General features: G+C 40.2%; 2 protein-coding genes across 3 annotated transcripts in view; one reads left to right on the forward strand and one right to left on the reverse strand.

Moving 5' to 3' along the window:
- The window catches only part of LOC115269090 (FAST kinase domain-containing protein 2, mitochondrial-like), a 29,542-nt gene extending 16,308 nt beyond the window's left edge, over positions 1–13,234 (reverse strand). Inside the window, exons 1-2 of the mRNA XM_029877444.2 lie at positions 13,081–13,234; positions 978–2,655 (exon numbers count right to left, since the gene is read on the reverse strand). Coding sequence (XP_029733304.2) covers positions 978–2,632 — 1,655 coding nt within the window. The 5' untranslated portion in view covers positions 2,633–2,655; positions 13,081–13,234. The remainder of the gene's footprint in view (positions 1–977; positions 2,656–13,080) is intronic.
- LOC109622072 (proteasome activator complex subunit 4A) lies at positions 12,243–21,109 on the forward strand. 2 transcript variants are annotated; one of them, XM_029878324.2, is made up of 10 exons: positions 12,243–13,050; positions 13,287–13,427; positions 13,666–13,782; positions 13,859–13,996; positions 15,169–15,213; positions 15,281–17,790; positions 17,896–19,554; positions 19,726–20,257; positions 20,320–20,464; positions 20,553–21,109. In XM_029878324.2, the coding sequence occupies exons 1-10, from the start codon at positions 12,812–12,814 to the stop codon at positions 20,685–20,687; spliced, it is 5,661 nt and encodes a 1,886-aa protein (XP_029734184.2). In that variant the 5' UTR covers positions 12,243–12,811; the 3' UTR covers positions 20,688–21,109. The 2 variants fall into 2 exon arrangements, with proteins under 2 accessions (XP_029734184.2, XP_029734187.2); XM_029878327.2 differs by lacking the exon at positions 13,859–13,996 and having other exon boundaries at positions 12,245–13,050.
- Positions 21,110–23,555: the final 2,446 nt, after the last annotated feature.

Raw genomic sequence — 23,555 nt, forward strand, 5'->3', positions numbered from 1 at the left:
TTCCCATTCCCCAGCAGTCGCAAGGACGTGGCCAGGACAGTGCTCGACCATTGGAGGATTGCGTCAGTCTTGTCTAAGAGTCAGAGATTAGTCCCAAATCTTTGTGCTTTGGTTCAGACGGGAAGGAGGCAACCCTCATAACAGCGGTCTAGGACTGTACCACCTACGAATTTGTGCGACTCGCTTAATGCTAATGCTAATGCTAATGCTAACTACTAGACAATTCAACTTAAGTTTACAAAAGCTTCTAAACTAGTAAGAAGAGCTAAGTCCTATTAGTTCTAGTAATACAAGCTCGGTACTAGTACTGGTACTACTGCTCAGCTTGTAAATAACTAGGTTCTTTGAAAAGTAATCATAACTAGACTTTGTTACCATAATTGCATTGCAGAACGCCATTGATCTAGAAACAGCAGTGCGCAACGGATCTATTGTCTTACCAAAATGAAACACACACCGTCCCTTAAGGATCGGACATTGGTGCCGTAGGTGAAGGTCTAGACGGCTAGACCAACGGTATTAGAAACTCACTTTTTATTAAGTCCAGAGTTTGTAACATCGTCGTGTTTCATCTAGTAGACGTATCGCTCAGCGGAGGGGAAAGCGCAGATAGGCAAAGGGGCCAGAGGATGCGTTGAGATTACAGAATTACAGAATTACAGAACATAGATAACCTGAGTAAAAAGTTTATTTGCGTTAAAACATTTAAAAAAACGATATTGTTATTTTAAAAAAATCGATATTCACATGCGTTCATGAAATTCAACTTCCATGATCTGCATGTCTTTTCGTTGTTAAATACTAGCAGTCTAACGAAACACCACTTGTGAGCAAATATCTAATGATTCAACGAAAAATGTTCAGCAGGAATGTCAAACCGATCAATTTTACCCCGCTGATCAAGTGATACTCCGTTTTACGGTGCGCCTAGCAGTAGTAATTCTACAAGGCCGTTACGGTATGGATAAGATACTCACACTCGTTGTCCCCGGCTGATAATGTCCTCTATTCGAGCCGCCTGCTGTTGCTCTTCGTCATCGAACAAGATGGGCTGTTTCACGATACGACCTTCCCGATCGAACACCAGTACGTGGTCCAACACGTGCCCATAGTCGGACGTAACTTGCGGCAATACGCTTCCTTCGCCTCCGAAAATCATTTCCAGAGGTTTTTGCAGGGGTAATTCATTATTCTGCAGCAATAGCACGGTTCCCTTTTCTATGTAACGCTTCTCCGGTAGAGGACCGTCGTATTCCGGAAAGAGCAGCTGAAGGGTTCGTGACAACTCCAGCAGTTGAAGATAATCGACTACGGTGTTTCGATGCATACTACGCTCCAAAGCCAGAGGTTCCAAGTACTGTTCCAGAAGTTGCTTGTTATAAATGCCCAACGACAAAAGTTCCAAGTTGTAGCGAATCCAAGGGATGGCGGGGTTTTCTATGAATGAGTGACGCGTTATCTCCGATTTGAGGACTTCCCAGTTCGAAGGTCGGTAGTCGGCATTTGAAAAGGCTGCTACAACTGCAATTATTCCAGAGTTCGGAACAATCGACAGGTTGTCCGCTTGTGAATCTATGTAGTCTAGAAGCGGAATGTGTAAATAAGCAATCTTGTTCAATTTCTTCTGAAAATAGAGTGCATTCATGATGCCCATATCATGATTCACTACAAACTGGGCGGATCGTTTGAAATACACGTCGTTGTAGAACATTGGATATTTATCCAAATTTTTCTCGACTATCTTTTTCATTAAGAAATCGATCGTTTTGAAGTTGATTTCGTCGATCTTCTCAATCAACGTTTCGTACACGTTGTTCAACAGTTTCACGTGCAATGGCTCCATGTTATTGAAATTCGTGAGGGCTTTCAATACATCCGCTGCCTGAATTCCGGTCAAGCTTGTTCCATGCAGGGTTAAAGCACTGACCACATTCGTAACACAACGATCGGACACCCGGTGCTGTGAAACAAATCCGATTAGTTCGACTAACTGTTGAACGTTCTCGTGATCCATCTTGTACGAGATTTGAATCTGCAACAGCATTGGCAATGCTAACTGCAAGGCCTCAACCAAAGGACTGCGATCCATCTTCTTCAGTATGAAATCTAAAAACACTATCTGGTCCAGATTTATGTCGTTGATCTGATGGCGGAGCAACTGTAGGAACACGGTCATAATTTCGCTGTTGGATCGCACTCCGAAGTACGTGAGAATCTTCAAGCTCTCCGTAACATCATTCATTACGAAGCCTCGGGCTTCGTACTTCAATACCTTGCACAGTTCGGCAAACCGTGGATGATTTAGGACGTCCTGCCTCTGGATGCTGGTCTTGCCCAACTTGTGCAGCTCGAAGAGGGTCTTCAGAGCATTCAGCGTGACGGTCTGCCGATCCAGTTTGCGCTTGTCCAAGGTGGGCAAGAATTCCAGTACTTCTTTAGCATCGGTGGCGTTCTTCAGTAGGTTTAGATAGGATTCGGTCTGTGCATGAATCGGCGTTGTTGTGCTGGTGTTGCTGGTGGCGAACGGCAGCTGAAGGTCTTTGGTTAACACTTGGGACGAGAGGGAAAGTGCTCGGTTTGTGATGGAAGCATCGAACGCCCTAAACGTTTGGTAGACTAGTCTTCGCAGCATGTTGGTCGATATTTGAGAAGAATCTGAAAAACGAAAATTGAAAGGGAGTATTTTGTAAGATACCCGAGCAGGGAATGAGAACTAATTGAAAACAAATTGAGTTACATATTTAGATATCACGATTTTTGATAACAAAGTGAGTTTTCATTTTGTATGACTTAAGTGTTAACATAACAATAATGATAACAAATAAATGTACTGGAATGTCTAATTGAAAACAGAATGAGTTCTCATTGATAACAAATTGATATCTCATTTTGTTATCCACATTTTACGACTTGATATTATACGCAGTTTTCAGGGAGTTATCAAATCTATAGGGTAATAACTAAAAATTTATAACAAATTTAGTATTCATTTTGATATTTTATTAGACGTTAATTTACATGAATAAGTAAACATTTAAATGAGATCTAATTTTAAATTCAGAAGAATCTCGTGATTGAAAACTTGTTTTGTTTGATACGATCAGAATATGGCTCCTATTAATAGCGTAGTATTATCGAGTTTAACATTAACATTTCATCAACAGTTATTTCTAACTTGGAGCCTACACGATGTAAAATTGTATGGGAATCGGGTATGATATCTTCATAAATATGCAGCATAACTATACCATGATTCAACTAAAAGATTAATGATGGACATTGAAGTTACAAAAAAAGTAAATTTGGAGTCAAAGGACAACTGCACGTAATATTTTTGTATAATTATATTTCAGCTTTTCCTTCTGATTATATACACTGCAGTATGTATGTAAAACAAATGTGGGAGATGTTCATGACATCCCAGAGCCACAAGCATCGGGACTCAAATGAAATGACATCGAGCAACGAATTGAGTCGCATTCGGCTTTTCAGCTCTTTCCTTCGTTACCCGGAGAAAAATCATGACATTGAAAAAATAAGGCATCCGATTGGAAAAATATTTTGCTTCATTATTTCTATCGGGTTTGGTATAATGATTAAATGGCATATTTGGGTTTGGTATAGCAATAAGTGAAATGGCATTCATCATTTTCATGTATGATAAATATCTGTGTTATTTTCAACAAAACTGTATCAAACATCACGGGATCATTGTACGGAGGTACAACGAATCCTTTTTCTCGCGAGAAAACTTTATAAAGGTAAAATATGTGACCTTCGGCAGTAGAAAGACCGTGAATTACTTCGGTTGGCCATATCCAACTTCATTTGTCTTTAATTTAGAATTATGCCAAATGAACATCATGCCAATCGGCTATAATGCCAAACGACTGTTATGGCAAACGACTATTTTGCCAAATGACTATATGCCAAACGACCTAAAGCGTGAGAAAATTTTGAACAGGGGAACTCTCGTTATTTCCTTACGAAAGTGCGAATGGTGCAGTTTTAAGATATAGAATTGGAGAAATAATCACCCTGTAGTTCAAGTTTTTTATTTGACAATATGATTAAATTGATATGACTGATATAGGGGAATTATTATATTCTGGACAGTTTTGTTCTCTTCATCATGGAAGGCTTTTTGAAACCTGTTGAATTCAACGTTAGCCTCAAATCTTTCCCATCCACGCTAAGCTATACGACCAAGTTTCAGGCAATATGACCGATGAAAAACTCCTCATAATGAAGAGAACAACGCTGCCGATAATAACCAGTCGCCCTTAAAAGACTTATTAAAGTTCAAGCCAATTTAAATCAACAGCATGACCATTACCCAGAATCAGCAAATTATAAATTTTGTGTCAATATGGAAGTACAATACTCAGCTAGATTTAACAAATATTTTGTAAATATAATTAATGTTAATAAAGCATGTTATTTTGGATTTTTGATATCAAATCTTGTTATCATTGAGGTTTTGAAATGATAACAAAATGATATCTCAATTTGATATTAAATAAAAATAATTGGGAACGAAAACTTGTTTTGATTTTATTTTGTTATCAATAACAAAATGAGTTATCAATTTGTTATAGGTTTGTTCTCATTCCCTGCTCGGGTAGGTACCGTAAACCGGGGTCAAATTGATCTTCGGGTCGAAATTGATCAGACGTTTTTCAGTTATAGATCAAGCTTTTTTTGGATAATTTCCTTCCAAGTATCGTAATGTAGAAAGCATATACTAAACGATACATGTACGAATACTATTTAAAGCATGCTTTATCTAACGCAAAAACGACTGATCAATTTCGACCCTGAGATCAATTTGACCCCGGTTTACGGTACTGGTGAAATTAGACCAAGAAAACTCGGCCAGGGATGGAATTGCTCTCATCGTGAAGTAACCAGGTAAATGATTAAACCATGACAATTTCTCGTACGCTTTTTCGCCAAGGAAAGCATCCCATTAAACCCTATCCAATTTCCAACTCCAGATATCTATAAAGTGGGCCAAGTTCTTGGACATATTCTGAGTAGATATCTAATCAACATTTCCTCCCCATCCCCGCTGATCGTAAGGACCTGGCCAGGTGTCGAGAGTTCGTTAAATGAAAGGTTTGTCAAGTCCCAGGCAACTTTTCTGGCGCATTAAACTTCTCTATCGACAGCCACCCCAGGATGTGTACGGTCGGCTATGCTATGCTATGCTAATAACAAAATGAGTTATCAATTTGTTATAGGTTTGTGCTCATTCCCTGCTCGGGTAGGTACTGGTGAAATTAGACCAAGAAAACTCGGCCAGGGATGGAATTGCTCTCATCGTGAAGTAACTCGCGAGTAAAACACTAACGAAGTGTGGGAAGTGCATTTTAGTCAAATTTTAATAGCAAATTAGGTAAAAGTAATGTTTTGTTGTGCCTAATTGTTCCTGAAAAGCAGAACTGTCAACCGTGTAGTTTTGCGTTTTTCCTTAAGGCGAAACTGGAAGCATTTCCTCGTTTTTATGGTTTTCGATTTTTTTTTATAAAATAACGAAGCAATATTTTCAAAATCGGTTTTTGTACACTTGTAGAGTATGGATTAAGGTATCTCCTGAATTCTTTCCAGGTGGAAAATGTTTTTCGTTTTTGCAGAAACCATTTTTTTGTGAAATTTTGTTTAAAAATGGTTTCTGCAAAAACTAAAAACATTTTCCATCTGGAAAAAAAATCAGGAGATACCTTGATCCATACTCTACATGTGCACGAAAACCGATTTTAAAAATATTACTTCGTTATTTTATAAAAAAAATCAAAAACCAAAAAGTGAGGAAATGGATCCAGTTTCGCCTTAAACTGAAATGTTCAAAGCGGCTTCTCAAATCAAGACGAGTGCGTATACTAGTTTCGTTAGCTCGCGAGTGAAGAAGCCCGAATATATTCAGGCCTCAGTTGTTCACGAGTAGGTTTGCTTTGCGTTTGTGTCTGCTTTGCAAGGTTGTTAAACGATGAATTATCGTCGATAATTTATCGCCAACTATGACCTCGTTGACACTTTTTCGATAATCTGTCGTTAACGATAAACAGTGCGTTAGATTATCGTTGTTTCGCATCTTCGATAACACTAGTTTACAGCATTTTTGAACTCGGTAAGCTGATGATCGTTTTTGGTGTAGAATCATGTCCTGAGTTCGAAAACGCGAAGAAAAAAAATAACAGTAGAGAGCGTCCATAAATTACGTCACGCAAAAAATGTCAATTTTCAACCCCCCCTCCCCCCTTAGTCACACTTTTTGTATGAGACTTCTGAAATTTTTGTAAGAGTCGTCACACATTGCTGATCCCCCCTCCCCCCTCAAAGCGTGACGTAATTTATGGACGTTCCCAGAGCGGATTTTTTTCCTACTTTCCATACAAGAATGATGAATTGAAATCGATTTTTGTTCTATTTTTAAGCAAAGTCGCTCACTTCACATATCTCATTCTCCGTAATCAATGCTCCGATTGAGCTGATTTTTTTACTGTAACTCGCCCACATATGATATGTCAAATAAACGTTGAGAAAAAAAAAATATTTTTTTCTTATTGAAAAAAAAATACATTTCTTCATGTATTTTTGGAAAAATTGCTAAAATTTAAGGAGATCGTCCCCAAAACTGGCCAATATCTTGAATTTCATCAATCTGACGCAAAACTTGCATTCAGGTGATCGAATTGTATTATATTCAGCTTTTAATTTATGGAAAAAGATTTAAATTTGGTTGAACAAAACGCAAGATTTTTGAATTTTATTAAATTCCATATTTTAAAAAAGTTGTAAAACTCGATATTGAGCTAAAACTCAAAAACTGTTCTACTTGAAATTTTTTGAAGCACGGTTTCAAAATCAGCGCTAAATTATGCTTCAAAAATTTTGGTCGTTGACAGAAGTTCACGACTTTCGTTTTATTTTATTTTTCGAAAAGTCCCAAAAAAAAAGACCACGTGGTTTATGGACAGCCCAAAGGGAAATACCGGAAATACCATGGGAAATACCAGTTCCCTATCATTTTAATCATAATTTTTTTGGCAAATTTACTGATAAAACGATTTTTTATACCCCGATCCCAGAACAAGAATTATCTGGAATGACTCAATCATTAAGATAGGAAATGGAATTTCAAAAAACATAACCTCACTTTAGGAGGCCAATTCAGGCCAAACATGTCTAAAGGTCCTATCTGCAGAAGAGAGGCTATCTTTGGTTTCCCTCTCTTTCGTTAATATCTCAGCTGTTTATTTGTATTGTGATTGTCTCCTTGCATTGAGCGATGGTCAAAACAATCGTCTTTTGATTTGTACTGCAAAAGTAGTTGAATGGTACATTGCAATAATTGAAAGAGAAAGTGAACAAAGAGAGCCTCTCAAATGCAGATAGGACCTATTGAATGTTTGGCCTGAATTAGACATAACATTTTTTTGGTTTAGAACAACCGATAAAGTTTGTTGTTATGTGACAATTGCTGAAGGTAAAACAACCTACCCGCCTGTTTGTTACACTTCCTAGTTTGATGTAACAAAATTTCATTTCAAAACAACTAATTATTTAGTACAGTAGACGTTCGATAACTGCAACATGTTTACGTTTCAGTTAGCGAACAAAATTCGATAACTGCAACGTCAGATAGCCGTCAACAACCCATCAATTGACGTTAAATCAGTGGTGCTCACCCTGCGGCCCGCGGGCCGCATGCGGCCCTCCAAGCCTTAAGATGCGGCCCGCGGAGTACTTTAAGACGAATCGAAATTTTTGAACGATTATTTGAAATAATTCGTTAAATTTATTAAGAAATTAAACAAACAAAAAATTGCTGATCAATTTTCACAGTATTGAACACAAATTAAATTATAAATAAACTAAAAGAACAATTCGTTCTGGTAAGATTCGAAATCGCAACTTCTAAATATTTCGGCATTCCAGCTAAGTCACGAAGCCAGCTTATAGTTATTTATAAGTAGTACGAATCAATTGAATGTTTGTTAAAAATGTAATCTTGAATCATTAAAAATAAGTTGCAGTTTTTAAGCGCAATCAATGGAACGCTGAGCAAATATTTCATATTTTGCCTTTCCGAAGAACATAAAAACACAAAGCACGAAGTTTTGACAAAATACTCAACAAATCTCAACTTGCCAATATTATTAAATTTTCACTGTTTGTTTAAATTTCTAATATAAGACTCACACATTTTTCGAAACATAACATACGAATCCAATTTGAATTGTCCAAGTGAAACTCCTGAACGAACTTAAAGAAAAAATCTCAGGCGAGATTCATAAAGCGTCTCCTGTGCACTTTTGGAGAAACTTTTCGATACATTTTTGGAGAAAAATTTAAAGCAACTCCAAGTGAAATATATGGAGAAACTCAAATCATCCTGGAGAAAATAAATCTGGAGAAACTCAATGAGAAAGTTGTGGCGATACTGCATGGAAATTATAGAAGTATCTCCTAGAAAAATGTACTGGTGCCACTCTAACAGAAATTTCTTAAACAACTTTAGAATAAGTTCCTCGAGCAACAAAAAAAAAGAATTTTCAGGAGTAGCTACAAACAAGATTCTAGGACCAACTGCATCAAGACACAAAAGATGCCTGAGGAAAATTTGAACAATAAATTTGAAGCAACTTATGCAATAACTTTAGAAGATAATGGTGAAGAATCTTCCGGAAACAATTGTTAAAAATTTAATTTTTGAAGCAATTTATTGATGAAGTATTTCACCAACTTTAGAAGAGTCTTATGGAAAGAATTTACTAAAATCTTCAAGAAACTTCTGGAAATTTTTCGGAAAATTCCGGAAGCTATTCTAGGAGAAATTCTTGGAAACGATTAATGAGGAATTCCGGAAGTAACTTCAGGGCAGTTCCAAAGGCAAGTCTAAGAGGAGTTCTTGGAAGTGTTCCAAGAGAATTCTAGAAAAACTAAAAGAAACTTCAAGAAATTTCTCGAAAACCTTCTGGAGCAACTCCACAAGAAATTTCAGGAGAAAATCCAGCAAACCTTTTTGGAGCAATTCAAAAGAAATTCTTGTAAAAGCTGCTTGACAAGTTCTTGAAGTGGCTTCAAGGCAATTCTAAGGGACACTTCTAAATTGTTTGTTTGAATTTCATTTAAAGCTCCAACGTTTTTCTCAACCAAACTTATGAATCTAAATTGAACAGTTCAGATTTTTAATAAATATGCTTTAGAATTGATTTTGTGCATCGATGTTTTATGCGGCCCGCAGGTCAATCCCGAATTGCAAATTTGGCCCGTGGTATCCTCCAGCCTGAGCACCACTGCAAATGAACGAAAAATTCATTCGATTGTTCATTTGGGCTAACTCCCTGGCCAAGTTCGCAGGGGTTGACGGTATTAAAGTGAAGGAGTTTCATTTTGATTATTGTAATGTAGTGTTCTTTAGTGAAACATATCACCTTTTCAACACTTTAATGCGCCTCCAACGGTTCATCACGAACCGGCTGCTGCAGATGGAGTATGGCTGATCATATGCATCAGACATGCTCGATAAACACGGAGGAACCGCCAGGGCTCAGTAGAGTCTATTACTAAGCAATAGTTCAAAGTCGGTTGGATTTGAGAAGGTTTTGATGATCGTTACAAATCCTAATAAAAGTATTATATGATTTGTGACTAGTTTTGGAACCTTTAACAGCCAGCTGACTTTAAAATGTTGTTTGGGCTCTATTTCTCACGTTTCTCGGTTGATTTTGATTAGTAATTTATTATTGTCATTGTCGCTTTTTCGAATTTTGACTATGTTGATCATATTTTCTTTAAATAAAGCAATTAAAATCAACCGTCGAATTAATAGTGGGAAGGAGATTTGCAGCACTTAACCCTCTCTTTCCCATGGTAGCACAGGTAATCCACTACTTTGCACTGTTCATACAAATACAGGATAAGTTAGATCATTCCCATTTTTTCGTCAGATGAACTATTATGCCAGATTTGGTCAAAAATTCTCTGCTCGTTTTTGTTTTAGAGTTAAATGAACAGTGCAAAGTAGTAGATCACCTGTGCTACCATGGGAAAGAGAGGGTTAATTGTGCTGATAGATTCGAAGCTAACGTGTGAACATTTAAACGCATTGTTGACATCAATGCGTTCGACGTGACATTTTGGACTAAAGCTGACTGCTTTTTATTAACTGAACAACGTTACTTTTGTATGACTAGGTTGACATTTCTAGGCCACGCATGAGAAAATGACATGGTTTATCGAGGTAGGACCGATAGGACAGAACAAATTTGAATATTTTTCATAGTATTTGTAGGGGGATGAATACATAATAGTTGACAAGCAATTTTTGTTTTATTACAATCAACTGACCAACTTAGCGTATTTTTGTTTATCTCTTAGATGGTGTTATGACACCAACAGAAAAATATCAGGAGTTCAGTTACATGTTTCTGTGGGTTTTTCACCGATGACAATTTAAGGACACAAGAGATGAACACAGAGAAGTAGAAATCAAGAAAACAATTTGACACAGAATCGACTATATTTTAACATACGGGTTCGACTGATTCGATAAATCTATCTAGAAGGATCTAGAAGACAATTGACGCTAAGATTGGAAAAAAGCTTGCAGTTTTGACTAGACTAAAATAGTGGCCGATAGGAAACAATGCGCTAGACAGCATTATTATTCATTTTTCAATATTTACCCGTAGGCTTTTCGCCGGTTGACAGTACAGTATTTAGCTGTGTACGAAGATACGGATTAGTTGATGTACGGATGACAGGGTTCTCACGGGAAGTGCTTCAAGCGAGGCTTACATAACAACTGACAATAAAGAAACCTATTTTCCTTGACTTTCTACGCAATGGACATCCGACCGAACACACGTGTTTTCGTTAATCTCCTGGGCATTATTAAGACATGACGTTTCTGCATGACGGAACAACTAGCAGGTTACAGTTCCAGACGTCTCTTTTTATTAACGACATTCAGCATATTTCCAATAAAACTACACTTCAATAAAGCAAAGACTAAAGCTGCTATGGTAGAACAAATCAGAATTACTTATTACCTTGGAGATCTACTTCGAATAACTGACAAATTGACAAGAACCTAACTAAATATATGGACCATACTACAACAATCCAATTGACATAAAGAAAAAAAGGGGAAACTTTTATCAAAACTATTTTTGTTCAACGCAGGCCAAAACAGTGTCGACTTGGGCCACGCATGCCTACGTACTTCTGTGTGTTGAAACAAAAATAGAGGCTCTTAGAAGCAAATGTAGGGAAAGGGTGCGGTGTAGAAAATAAGCTCAGTGTTGCTACCGCCGTAATCACTTTGAAAAAAAAAAAAAAGATTGTTCATTTGGGCTAACTCGGCACACCGTTTTGACGTATAGCGGTGCGATAACTGCAAATTTGTTGCACTTACCGGACTTGCAGTTAAAAAGCATTGCAGTTAAACCACAGAGAACAGACATCCAGGCTAGAACAAATTTCATTCGGAAAGTTGTGTAAGGATTTGAATCTATACTTGAGTAAGGTTGCAAACCAATACACGATGACAAGACTAACGCCACCAAACACCATATTGCCACAGTCAGTGGTGAATTGAAACATTTCAAGTGGTGAATTAAATTAGTATGGGAAATTAACCGATTGCAGCGCCACGCTATTGCCACTTGTGTTGCCGATTTCAAATGACCGTTAAATTCCTTACACAGTTTCGGAACTGGACTTGGATGTCTGTTCTCTGTGGTTAAACCGTTTGCATCGACCGAACGTCTACTGTATTCAACAAAATGTTGTTTCGCTCAATTATTGCGCATTTCCCACCCCACTGGACCCCTTTCGCAGTTAGTATAACTGCGGGATCGTGAATAAAACTGCGATTTTGCATCGAATCGTGTCGGTGTCTTCTGCGCACTTATGCATTACAAAGTGCTGAATAAGTGCGCAGAAGACACCGAAACGATTCGATGCAAAATCGCAGTTTTATTCACGATCCCGCACTTATACTAACTGCGAAAGGGGTCCAGTTGGGTGGGAACTGCGCAATATTAATTGAAAGAATAATGAGCCATTTTACGAGTGACAACAATGTTGATGATGATATTGATTTTCACGGGTTATTTGACGCTACCTCCTGTCAAAATTCATTCATAAAATCGGCTCGTAAAATGGACTATTCTTCTCCGTGTAAACGTTGATGTGTTGTGCTCGCTGCAGGGTTGCATCGCGGTTGCATTTGTTTTCTTCGGGAAATCTCCCTCACAGCACATCTGCCAACACTGCTAAAATGTCGGACGTAATGACTTTTCTTTTCATTGCAATGACTGCCTCAAGTTTGCACTGCAGCCAGTGATTTTGAATGCAAAATTTTACCAATTTAAATCAGTGTTCAGTGCAATTAAGTGCAACCCGCTGGTGCAGCTCGGGTCGAAAAAGCGAAAGACGTTGAAGATTGGAAGCGTAGTAGACGTCCGGTTGAGGAAATTGGGCTGAAAAAGTCGACGACGGTGGGCCCCATTCACACGACGACGACGACGGAAGAGAAGGCAGTAGAAATTCCATTGTGTTTTGGTGCTCCACCGCGGGGCTGCTGCGTGGTGTTTAGAAACTAGTTGAAAAGGTGTGGGGTTAGGAAGTACATAGAGATCGTGAGACATTTTCACCCCACCGAAGGGAGTGACTTGGCGTTTACGTGCGCGGAGTGGGATTAGTTGGATTAAGTGCTGGAAGATTTTCGCGGAACGCAACGTGCTGTATCCAAAGCTAGCTTGAAGAGGGAAGAAGAGTGCAAAAGGCGGCAGGAGCAATGGACGATGAAAGTAGTGACAGCTTGGAGCTGAGCAGGAGCAAACGGAATGAACGTATCGAAAAGCTGGGATTCCGTCCGCAGAAGGAACTGTTTTGTAACAAGTTTCTTCCTTACGCGGATCGACTGGACGATGAGTCGCAAGCCATGCTGGAGAACATCAAGAACAACCTGGGCAAGGCGGCCGCTATGCGGGAAATCACCCCCGGGGTGTCGATCTACGTGTCGCGACTGATGAAGTAAGCATGGAAATGTAAATTTGTACTCACATTTTCTTTTCCCTGATGTAATTCCTCGAGACCTTTGTGACACTCGCGACTTTTGATTTCTTCGTTTTTTTCGCACTTGTTTTTTTTTTCGCGTCACGATGATCTGTCAATGTCGTAGTACAGGTGCTCGTCGCTACATGAGCGTGGCGCTGATGTGTATAGTTGTTTATTTTTAATTTGTTCTGTTTTGATCGGATCTTTCGCAGGTACATCAAGCTGTATGGGATGAAGTTCTCCAAGGAGGATCACATAAAGTTTGTTAAGTTACTTCTCGAGCTGATTAGCATTCCCAATTTGGAACCGGATAAGGTCAACAAATTCTGCTATGCCATTACTAGCCTGTTGAGGTATGTGTTTTATCGTATAACTTGACCTTGACCTGAAAAAAGGGTACTACCAACAGGCTTACGTATGTTCAATAATAATTACAATTACAATTACAATAACATTTTCTCTGGGCACTGTCCATGAACTACGTAGACTCATTTTTGGCCATCTCAGAATAATTTGAATTCTGAGACCATACTACATGGTATTATCACAGTCTCAAATTGATTATTCTTATATTCTGTGCTCATATTCTAGAAAACCGGAATGGCTCAGCCCGGATGATATCCAGATTGATTGGCGTCCGCTGTACAAGCTTTGCAATTTGATCCTAAACAAGAACTGCAGCAAAGGTGATCTGTACCGTTATTTTGCGTGAGTATTACTTCTACTTTTTTCCTATTATCGCTCTTTCAGTTGAGCTAGATATTTATAACCATTGTTCGCTCAGATGGGATACAAATAGAAGCAAGTCTATGAAAAACGCGTCGCCGTTGGCCATGTTGCTCAAAGCTGCCAGCGAAATGGGTTACGATGTTTCATCCTTTCTGGCAAGCCATTCTGCCGGCGATGATGATGATGATTTACCGTGAGTTAGCTCATCTGTAGATTGGGATCGTTGTTCAATGGTGTTGTGCGGGGTGTATTTAACAGTTCGGTGGTAGAGAGGAAATTTATGGAAATCGTCATCATCTCACTGATCTACATGGTGCGGATCATTCATCTGATTATGGTCTAGTCTGAAAAAAGGAACAATAAAACATAAATGAATCTTTAAGCTTTCATTTGCTCCAAAATAATGTTTGTGACTTGCTTTGCTTTTTAGACTATCGACATCTGGCATGAATTACCTACCCCTAAAGCAGACACTGACCCCGTTTCGATACCTTGAAAAAGAAATATACAATGTTGGAAATGCTTTGACATTCATGTACACAACAGAAACACGTGTCTGATGAACACGAGATCTGAAATTGCGAATAGTAATCCACGTGCTGAGAATCGGATCCACGATTACCAATTCGCTAGACGCGTGCTTCTTTCCTCCAAGCTACGGAGCCACTTGACCATCTTTATCCCCTAAAGGCGTAGAACCGAACTCGATTTTACCATCGCACATGATTTTGCTTCTTTCCACAATGTGTCCTTCGGATGGTATTAGGGGTTGTCCATTTATTACGTAAGGGAATTTTTACGATTTATCGACACCCCCTCCCCTCTTGTAAGATTATTTGTATGAGTACCTATACACATATTTTTGTATGGCGCGTAAGATTCCTCAACCAATGCTTCTATTCTCAGTTACTTTAATCTTTCAGTTATATTTCTACAGACAGTACTGACTGCGTTCCACGTTCGATTCAATTTCCTCTTAGATAGCTTAGTGGCATTAATTTTGAAGTAAATATTTTTGGAACGACTTCTCCTTCAAATTTACTTTCATATTTATATTGTTGTAAACATAGTAGGGAACGATCTCACCAATTCAAATTCTTATGTTTAGCGATACATCTTCCCTTGTTTACATTGGCAGCTTGACTGAGAGATTCGATTTAAATTAGCCACTTGGCACTGACTGACAATTCTTTGGTGTTTGTGAAGTTGTTGCTAGTCTAGGAAACCTTTTAATTCATCACATGCTTTGTGGTTGCGTTTCATTATTATGCTGAATGGTAAAATTTTTAGGCAGGACATACGTTGGAACAAAGCCATGAAAAATGGGGCAGTATGAAATGCTAATGGTTTATTTATTTTTTACAGATCGTTGGAGACGAATTTGCAGTTCGTAATCCAGTACTGCGCTCCGTGAGTAGATTTCACTCAATATCTGTTACTTCTGAATTTCAATAACATTTTATTCTACATTCAACAGATACTTCCCTCGTTCTGCGACGCAGGAAATTCTCGATGAGTTGCTGCCCAAACTGCAGCCCCTGGACACGGGCAAAAGTTTCGACACGTTCGGACTGTTGCACATCTTCCTGAGCTGCGAACACGACTACGATTTGTGGTTTGACAAGTTTATGACCATTTGGGATGCGTATCACAATCCACCGTGGAGCATCGACATGATGACGATATTCGCGACGGTCGGATTCAAGAACATCGGCTACATCGATTGGGAACCGTATATTCCGACGATGTTTGCACGAATTCTACGGTCGATCGACTTCCCGGTTAGCTACAAGAGTACGAAGAGTTCCAAATTGCAAGGTTTGGCCCCGCAGTCGATCGCCATTTGGATTGTGTCCGTTTTGGGACCGAAGAGTTCCGCTCAACAGTATCTGAACAAGTTTATGGCCACAATCGAGTCGTACTTGCATCCGGCCAATATGGGCAAGTGGGTGTCGATGCTAGGGGAGATCTTGATACAGCTGCCGAAATATTTCTTCGATCGGTTGATCCTGGAAAGGTATCGTAAGCATCCCTACAGGAAGCCTATTCCAGAAAGCCACAAATTGACGGAGGAATGTATAACCGCGTTTGTAGAGTGTATGAAACCGGTCGCCTTCCAGGCCATGTATTCTCGGATCAACCCCCAAGACGTGGGCAAGATCTTCCAGCACTTGGCCGATTTGCGACCGGAGTTAATCATTCCATCAATCATTGATCGTGTTTATGCTAGCTTGGATTCACTGACGGAGCCACACAAAATGACTGCCGCACTACAGAGTCTGATTAGCGTTTCGAGGGCACTGGTTTCCGCCCACAATGGATACACGGAAGGTCGGAATCACGTGATTCCTATTTTCTTCGCAACACTTCCGGGTATTGACCCGAATGATTTTAAAAAGACATCCATAACATTCCATTTCTTGACGTCGATCTCGTTCCTGATACCAATTACGGACTGTTCAAAGGCGGGTCTTTACCATGAACTTACGGATGATGAGCGACTCTTGTGCGAGCAGACGGCAGACTTTGAGGATTTTGTACTGCAGTACATGGATCGGATCTTCCTTCTGATCGAAAGTAGCTCGGTAGATAACGTTCGGATGGAGCAGTCGGACGCCGATAATATGCGTTCCAAGATGGAATCGATCTCCGAAGCACTGGTTCAGGCTTGTACTCATGGAATCCTAGGGCAGTGCTCGAAGGATATTTTGAACTCCTCATCCCGGAAACTGATCGATTTCGTCAAAACCCGCCTATTGGAACCGAAAGTCGCCGGTCAGCTAGTGGGGTGTTTAGTGCGGGTATTCTCCAGAATCCATGGCAAGGAAGTGCTCCGGGCGTTGGTACCTTATGTGCTACAGACGATCGAACGCTACATCGATGATCACGACGATATAGCCGAAGTGGAAAAGATGAGCGATGAGATGCTGTACTACTTACTGCTACTTACCAACATGATGCGTGGAGATCCGGGGGAGATCGTGAAGTACGTGGACGATACTTTGCCGATCATAGATCAAATACTTAAGTTCAAATGCAAGCAGGCGAATAAATATGGCTCCACAATGGTGGCGAATTTGATGAGCAACCTTTCCACCATGCAGACACTGGATGTGAAAAATAGTCCAGAAAGTTTCGAAAAACCGCTATCGGAATTCTTACCCATCAGAAGCTGGGGCGGGAAGATGGCATGCGATGGGAAAATCGATTGGTGTTTTCCCGGAGAGGAATCGCTAAAGGTATGCGAGAAGCTGATGCATCGGTACCTGGTTCCGATTCTGGAAAACTTCGGGAAACATTGCGCCGGCGAGTTGGAACTGAGCCGTGACGATATCAATCGGGATGTGACCGTAATCCAATCGTTAATTAGGTGCTCAAATTTCTTGCCGAATTGGGATGACGAAGAACCGCTAAAGATGCTGGAAACTTGCCTGGATCGCTCGGAAATGAAGTACAACGTCACAAGAGGCTTTGACGACCTAACTATCAAGATGCCAGATGGAGGAAATGTTAGGAGAGCAATAATCAAATCGCTCAGCGCATTGCAACGTCACATCATGCTCAAATCGGAAGACGACATAAAATCCCTCAAATCAATTCTCATGGTGTACGAAAAGATCTTCATCCGGAAGCACTCGAACAGTGCGTTCGACGTTCAGGTGAAAAACTTCAACAACACTAAAAAGTTTCAAACGTACAAGCTTACCCGGTACAAACGGGACGTACGGGCGGTGGTCGCTACTCGGGTCATCATGCAGCAGGACTGCCGGGACGAGGTGGATCAACCGTTGTTCTCGGCCACCCATCTGGAGGTAATGATGAATCTGCTGGAGCTGTCCACTTCACACTACAGCAGTGTTCGGGCGTCTGCTCAGAGTAAGCTTTTTACGATGTTGGCGACGTTCTCGTTTAGCTACCGATTCCTGGCGGATAAGATCGTTGAACACCTCCAGATGGATTCCAATGAGAAGCATGAGCAGTTCAAGGGTAAGTTTTTTTAGGCAATATGGTTCAAATACAACCGATCGCTTTATGAATTAGTTTAGCTTAGTATATACCCTGATTAATTCTCTAATTGCGTCCCGCCCGCAGGCATCCTCTTCATCCTGGTATCGAACCGCCGATCCCGTCTGGTCATCAAACACGACTGGGAATTCCTGCAGCGGATATGGTTGGCCCTGCTCCAGTCCAAATTGTCCGAAAAGCCATCAGTTGTAAAGTTGCTGGATGCCGTGACGGACGTAATCAACAACGAGTACCCCACAACAACGACCGAACTGATCGTTCCGGATTCATGCGTGGAATGTGGCCTGGCTTTACGAACCCGTGGGGACACGTTGGACCTGGAAGCCGGCCACCAGGCAAGACTTGCCAAAAACAAAAGAAATCTCGAAATTTACTACGACCTGATTGCAAAAATCCTTGCCACCGTTGAGAATGACAAACTGCACTGGCGGTATCACTACCTGGCGACGTCGATGCTCTACAACCTGGTGCATCCGTTGACACCTTTCCCACCCACTGTGGCCCAGTTTGCGGTCAATAATTTGATTCACGACTCACTGGACGAGCGAAAGATGGCGAACTGCTTGTTGAACCACATTTTACGCCAACAGAAACGGGAGCATGTTAAGATCGTCGTCAACCCCTACGAAATTGCTGGCATTCCGGATAAGGCTCCTCTGAATGGGTCCAGCGTTGAACCTGGCTATCGAGAGGACAACCAATGGTTACAATACGACGTTGAAAAGGTTCCAAAAAACCAGGAAGAATGGGACCAGCCTCGCTACATGTATAAGACAGATGGATACTTCGGTTGGAGTAGCAACTTTTCCGTTTATGCGCCTAGTGCAGACCAACCAAAACTTGATCGAACCCCCGAGGAAATGAACGAATGCGAAAGGGTTATCTATCAGTTCTTCAATCAACAAGGCAATATAGATAAACTTATCAAGTTTTGGTCTCTAGAAGAGAAGAAGGGTCGTGATAAATTCAATCGCAATAGATTTTGTATGATCAAGGGATTGATGAATGCGTTTGGGGATCTTTTCCTGAATAAATTCGTGAGTCATTTACGTCCCCTTATTGAGGACAAGGCATCAGAGAGTAGCCACCGCTGTGCCGCTGAAATAATGGCTGGTATCATGAGAGGTGCCAAACATTGGCCGTACGATAAAACTGCCAAAATGTACCAGGACTTGGTCCCATTGGTTCGGTTGGCCTTGAACAACGTGACCGTAGACACCGACCTGTACTGGGGAACGTGTTTTGCTACCGCCGCTGAATACATGGATCCCTCGAAACAATTTTGGCTCCACGAGGCCCTTCTGGAAGATCCTCTTCAGGAAACGACCAGCTTTATCGACTGCAATCGGTTGTACTGCTTGCAGGGGGCGTTCAACCAGCACGTCTGGCGGATGACCAGTGTCGCAAAACGTCTGCTAGAATACCTTCGACCGTATCTGAACCATTCGTTCCAAAACGTGCGGGAACGGCTCGGTAGCACCCTGATTAACATCTTCGAGGCGGACTTGCGATTTGCAGGATCCCATGGATTGGAATTATCGCCCAAGATAAGCGACATGATTGGATACGTTAGGCCCAAGTTAAGTGTTTTGCTGAAAGAGGATTGCCCCATGATTGACGTTGCGATGGGCAGCGACAACAAAATGGACGTGTCCGAGGACGCCGGCGAAAATTCCAAAAAAGAAGAAAGCGAATACGAAGTGGCTGTCCGGTTGTTTAAAACAGGTGAGTCTTGGTCAGAATTGCTATTGTTTTAATATATCGTTGACGAAAGCCGGTTCCTGGTGGTGTTGCGATACCCTGTAATGTGTCATATACCTAGAAGTTGTTACTACAAAGAACATTTTGTCGTTATTCTCCGAAAGCTATAAAATAATCCATCCTTCTTCTTTTCAGTGGCTCAATGGCTAACATGCGCCATCAACCGTTGTTCCAATGGCAACGAAATAGAATACTTCGAACTACTGCCGATCGCTTGCCGGCTGGAACGTTCCGAGCAGGATCAAGAGCTGGCGGAAATTTGCACCACCCTGTTGGCCATGATCTCGCAGGCGCTCACACTGGTCCCATGCATGGATGCCGCACTGACCAAAATAGACGAAATCTCCAAAATGACATCGTGGTCCGCTCGGCGATCGGTCATCGACGTGCTCCAGGTGTTGGTGTTCTACAATATGACAATAATTTTGAGCAACGAGAAGTGGAAAATGAAAACGCAGGAAATCGTCCTGCGGCTGCTGGAGGACAATGTCGTGGAAGTCCGTGAAAAAGCTGCCGAAGTACTGTGCGGACTGCTGCACTGTTCTTTTCTGACGGCTACCGACGAGCTGCTGGAATTGTTCAAGGAAAAGTGCCGCACGAAGATGATCAAAGCCAAGCGTTTGAAGGTGGCCGCAAGCTGTTCCAACGAAGTCGCCAAAAACGAAGAGTAAATATTGAGTTTACTTCTTTTTACTCAAATTAAAACTATGATTGTTTTCATTATTACAGAGAAGCGAACGCCGTCCGTGCTCGCCATTCCGGCGTGCTTGGTTTATGTGCCTTTATCTCTGCGTATCCATACGAAGTGCCTGAGTTCGTACCGAATGTGTTCGAACATTTAGGAGCGCATCTGAACGACCCACAACCAATCCCGGTAAGTTGACATAACAGCCGCATTATATAACGGACATCTGGCAAAAAATAAAATAAATATGATTTCGAACTTTTACATTCGGTTTCAGGCAACGATTAGGAAGACAATGGGTGACTTCAAGCGAACTCATCACGACAACTGGGAGGTCCATCAGCTCAAGTTCACCGAAGACCAGTTGGCTGTGCTGAGTGATTTAACGATTCCACCATCGTATTATGCTTAAACACTAGAAGACATGGGGGGCAGGGGGTGGATGTAGTATTTTTTTTAAACATGTGCGCTGTTTAGTTAGGTGTCAGGACGACCGTTTGAAGTGGACGGGTACATGTGTATTTTCGGTTTAATAGGTTATAGGTAAACAAATCTATACCAATTGTAAATAAGGTTTTTATCATGCAGAGTCGGCTGCACAGATTTTGGTTTACGTCAACATGCTTGCAGCTTTTTTTACTGTTCATATTCGTATTGAAAGACTTTCTATTTACAAATATTCTTTGTCTCTATTAAACAATCTAGGTTAATTACATTATTAGATTGATGGTTCAGTTTTGCTTTTGTGTTCTCGCAGTTGTATTTTTAGTTGGCAAAGTTTGCTTTTATCGGTTTATAATGTTGTAATAAAATTATGAACATAAAATTATTAAATTTTGTGTTGTTTGTTATGAAAGAAATGACAAAGTTTAAACTATGTTGCAATGTTAGACATTTGCTGAAAATCATCAAAGGCTTCATTGCCTATCTTCATTGATACCTTGTTGGCTACAAAGTACCTACACTCTCTACCTGATTCTCTGTTGAAAAGAGCCCTTCAATTAATAACTGTGGAAGTGCTCTAAAGAACACTAAGTTGAAGAGAGGCTGGCCAAGTTCCAATGTAAACGTCGAGCCATAAAGAAGAAGAAGGTGAATTGTTTGTGAATAGAAACCGAGTGTATTTTGTGCTACACCGAACGACTCGAGCTGGCAGTGAACTATACCCAACGGAATCCCAATCCCAAGGCGGCCCACGATTAGGATCCCAGGCATCCCAGGATCGATCAACTAGGACAAATTCAGGTATGTACTAATTCCCAAGCTATCGGTCAGATTTCGTCTTAGAATAAACTTAGGGGCTGTTCATAAACCACGTAGACCAAAATTTGGCCATCTCAGAACACCCCCGCCCTCCCAAAAAGTCTACGTGGTTTATGAACGTCCCCTTATGGAACAGATCACAGAGAAACTTCTAGAAGAAATTCCGAAGAGACTTATGGAATGAATTCCTGGTCAAATTTTGCGGAAAATTTTTATCAAAATTCATCAGTGAATTTCTTCAGACGATACTCTTTTTCAGAGGTTCTATTCGCAGTTCTACTAGATTTTTTTTCATACTCCGGGAATCTTTTCTTCCGGAGTTATGGCTAGTTTCCACTTGATAAGTACTGTGTAAAAGGATAGGACAAGTAATGCTCACGTAAAACTTTTGCAATCAAAATTACTTAGGCGTTCGCAGTTGATAAGTAATTCACAGTCAGAAAGATTTGCCAACAGATGGCACTGTTATGCGATGCTGTCAGTCATGTTGTTGATTTTCCGTACGGAATAATATGCCGATGTATTATTCCGTGAGTAAAAGAGACATTTCTCTTCCTTTGTGTGTCTTCTTTCGCGCCTGCGCGTTCACAGTGTGCATTAGTATTTAGCCGTGTCGCTCTATAATGTATGCTCCGTCGTTCCTCAGCATGGCTGCATCTGAACACGAGATTGAATTTCTTGAGGTTGAATAATTTGCCGTTACGTAGTTTAAAAAATTATAAAGACACCCCAAAACTGAATTGTTTATAAATAGTTCGACTATTGAAAAAAGTAAATAGCATTGTTGTTTAGCTGATGAGGAGACAATGATTCTAAAAACTGTTGCATCATAATCGTTTCTTTTCGTTTGTTGAATAAAATGTTCTATGGTGCACTAGAACCATGAGAAGTAAAGACTGTATTCGATGAAATTTGGACACAGAAAATAATGTATAGCTTTTGATTGCGTTTACAAAATCAAATATTTTTTTGATCAGGAATAATATATAATGTGTAGCTAATACCATAATAATGACAACAAATTCAGTTTGGTATTGGCGCAGATATTGGTAATATCATAAAATAAGATTTTAGCAATTTTTTTCATCCGTTGTAAAAATTGTAAAGGCTATAATTTTGATGTAACTCGTCAAGACGTCTGAAAATTTGACTCGAAGTTCTTAACAGAGTATCAATAAACTGGTAAAAAAATCTTAAAATCGGTTCAATACGTTTTTCTAGTATTCAAAACTCAAATCGCTTCAAGGCATATTTTAGGTGCATTTTAACCATTTTATTCCGTGTGTACTATTTTGTTTGTACAACTGTCATGACTGTTCCGATTTTTATTAGCATTTGAAACTGTAAAACCATTATAAAAACTGTTCTAAGCCAAATTGCTTGAAAACTTTTTAAGTTATAACTGTGTGAATGTCACGATACAAAAAAAAAAACATTTTTGCTTATTGTGACTTTGTGCCACATACGGCTATAACTTTATTACGGCTAGATCGAATTGAATGAAATTTTTACACAATATTGTTCGTGCAGTTGAAAATCGGAATTTTTGACACGCGAAAATCGATGTTTCTCCTAAACCGTGCGTCGAACGTACGTCGGGCACAGTGCGCTGGATAGAGAGCCAGGTCCGATGTCCAGCGCACTACATCCGACGTTAGGTTTCACGTATGGATTTTGAGATAATTCGATTATCGGGTGTGGGTAAACTTTGGGTTTCAACCGCGACGACAATATTTCTACATGCATACTTTACATACAGAACAGTTTTGATTGAAATCGGTTCAGTATTTTTGAATCTAGAGTTATAACGGTGAAGAAGTGATATTTTTTAAAACGTTCGTTTGCTCAAACTTATCAAATGGCAAAATTCTTGTTTCAACGATATCTCCACCAATATTCAACCGATTTTGATGAAATTTGTATAGTATTAGCTTTACGTAATACACTATTCCTGGTAAAAAATTAGTCATTTACCATTTTATTATGAAATCTTTCTGAATTCCAGGAATTCGTTCCG

The sequence above is a fragment of the Aedes albopictus genome, unplaced genomic scaffold (assembly GCF_035046485.1).
Source record: "Aedes albopictus strain Foshan unplaced genomic scaffold, AalbF5 HiC_scaffold_132, whole genome shotgun sequence".
In the NCBI taxonomy this organism is placed as follows: Eukaryota; Metazoa; Arthropoda; class Insecta; order Diptera; family Culicidae; genus Aedes; species Aedes albopictus.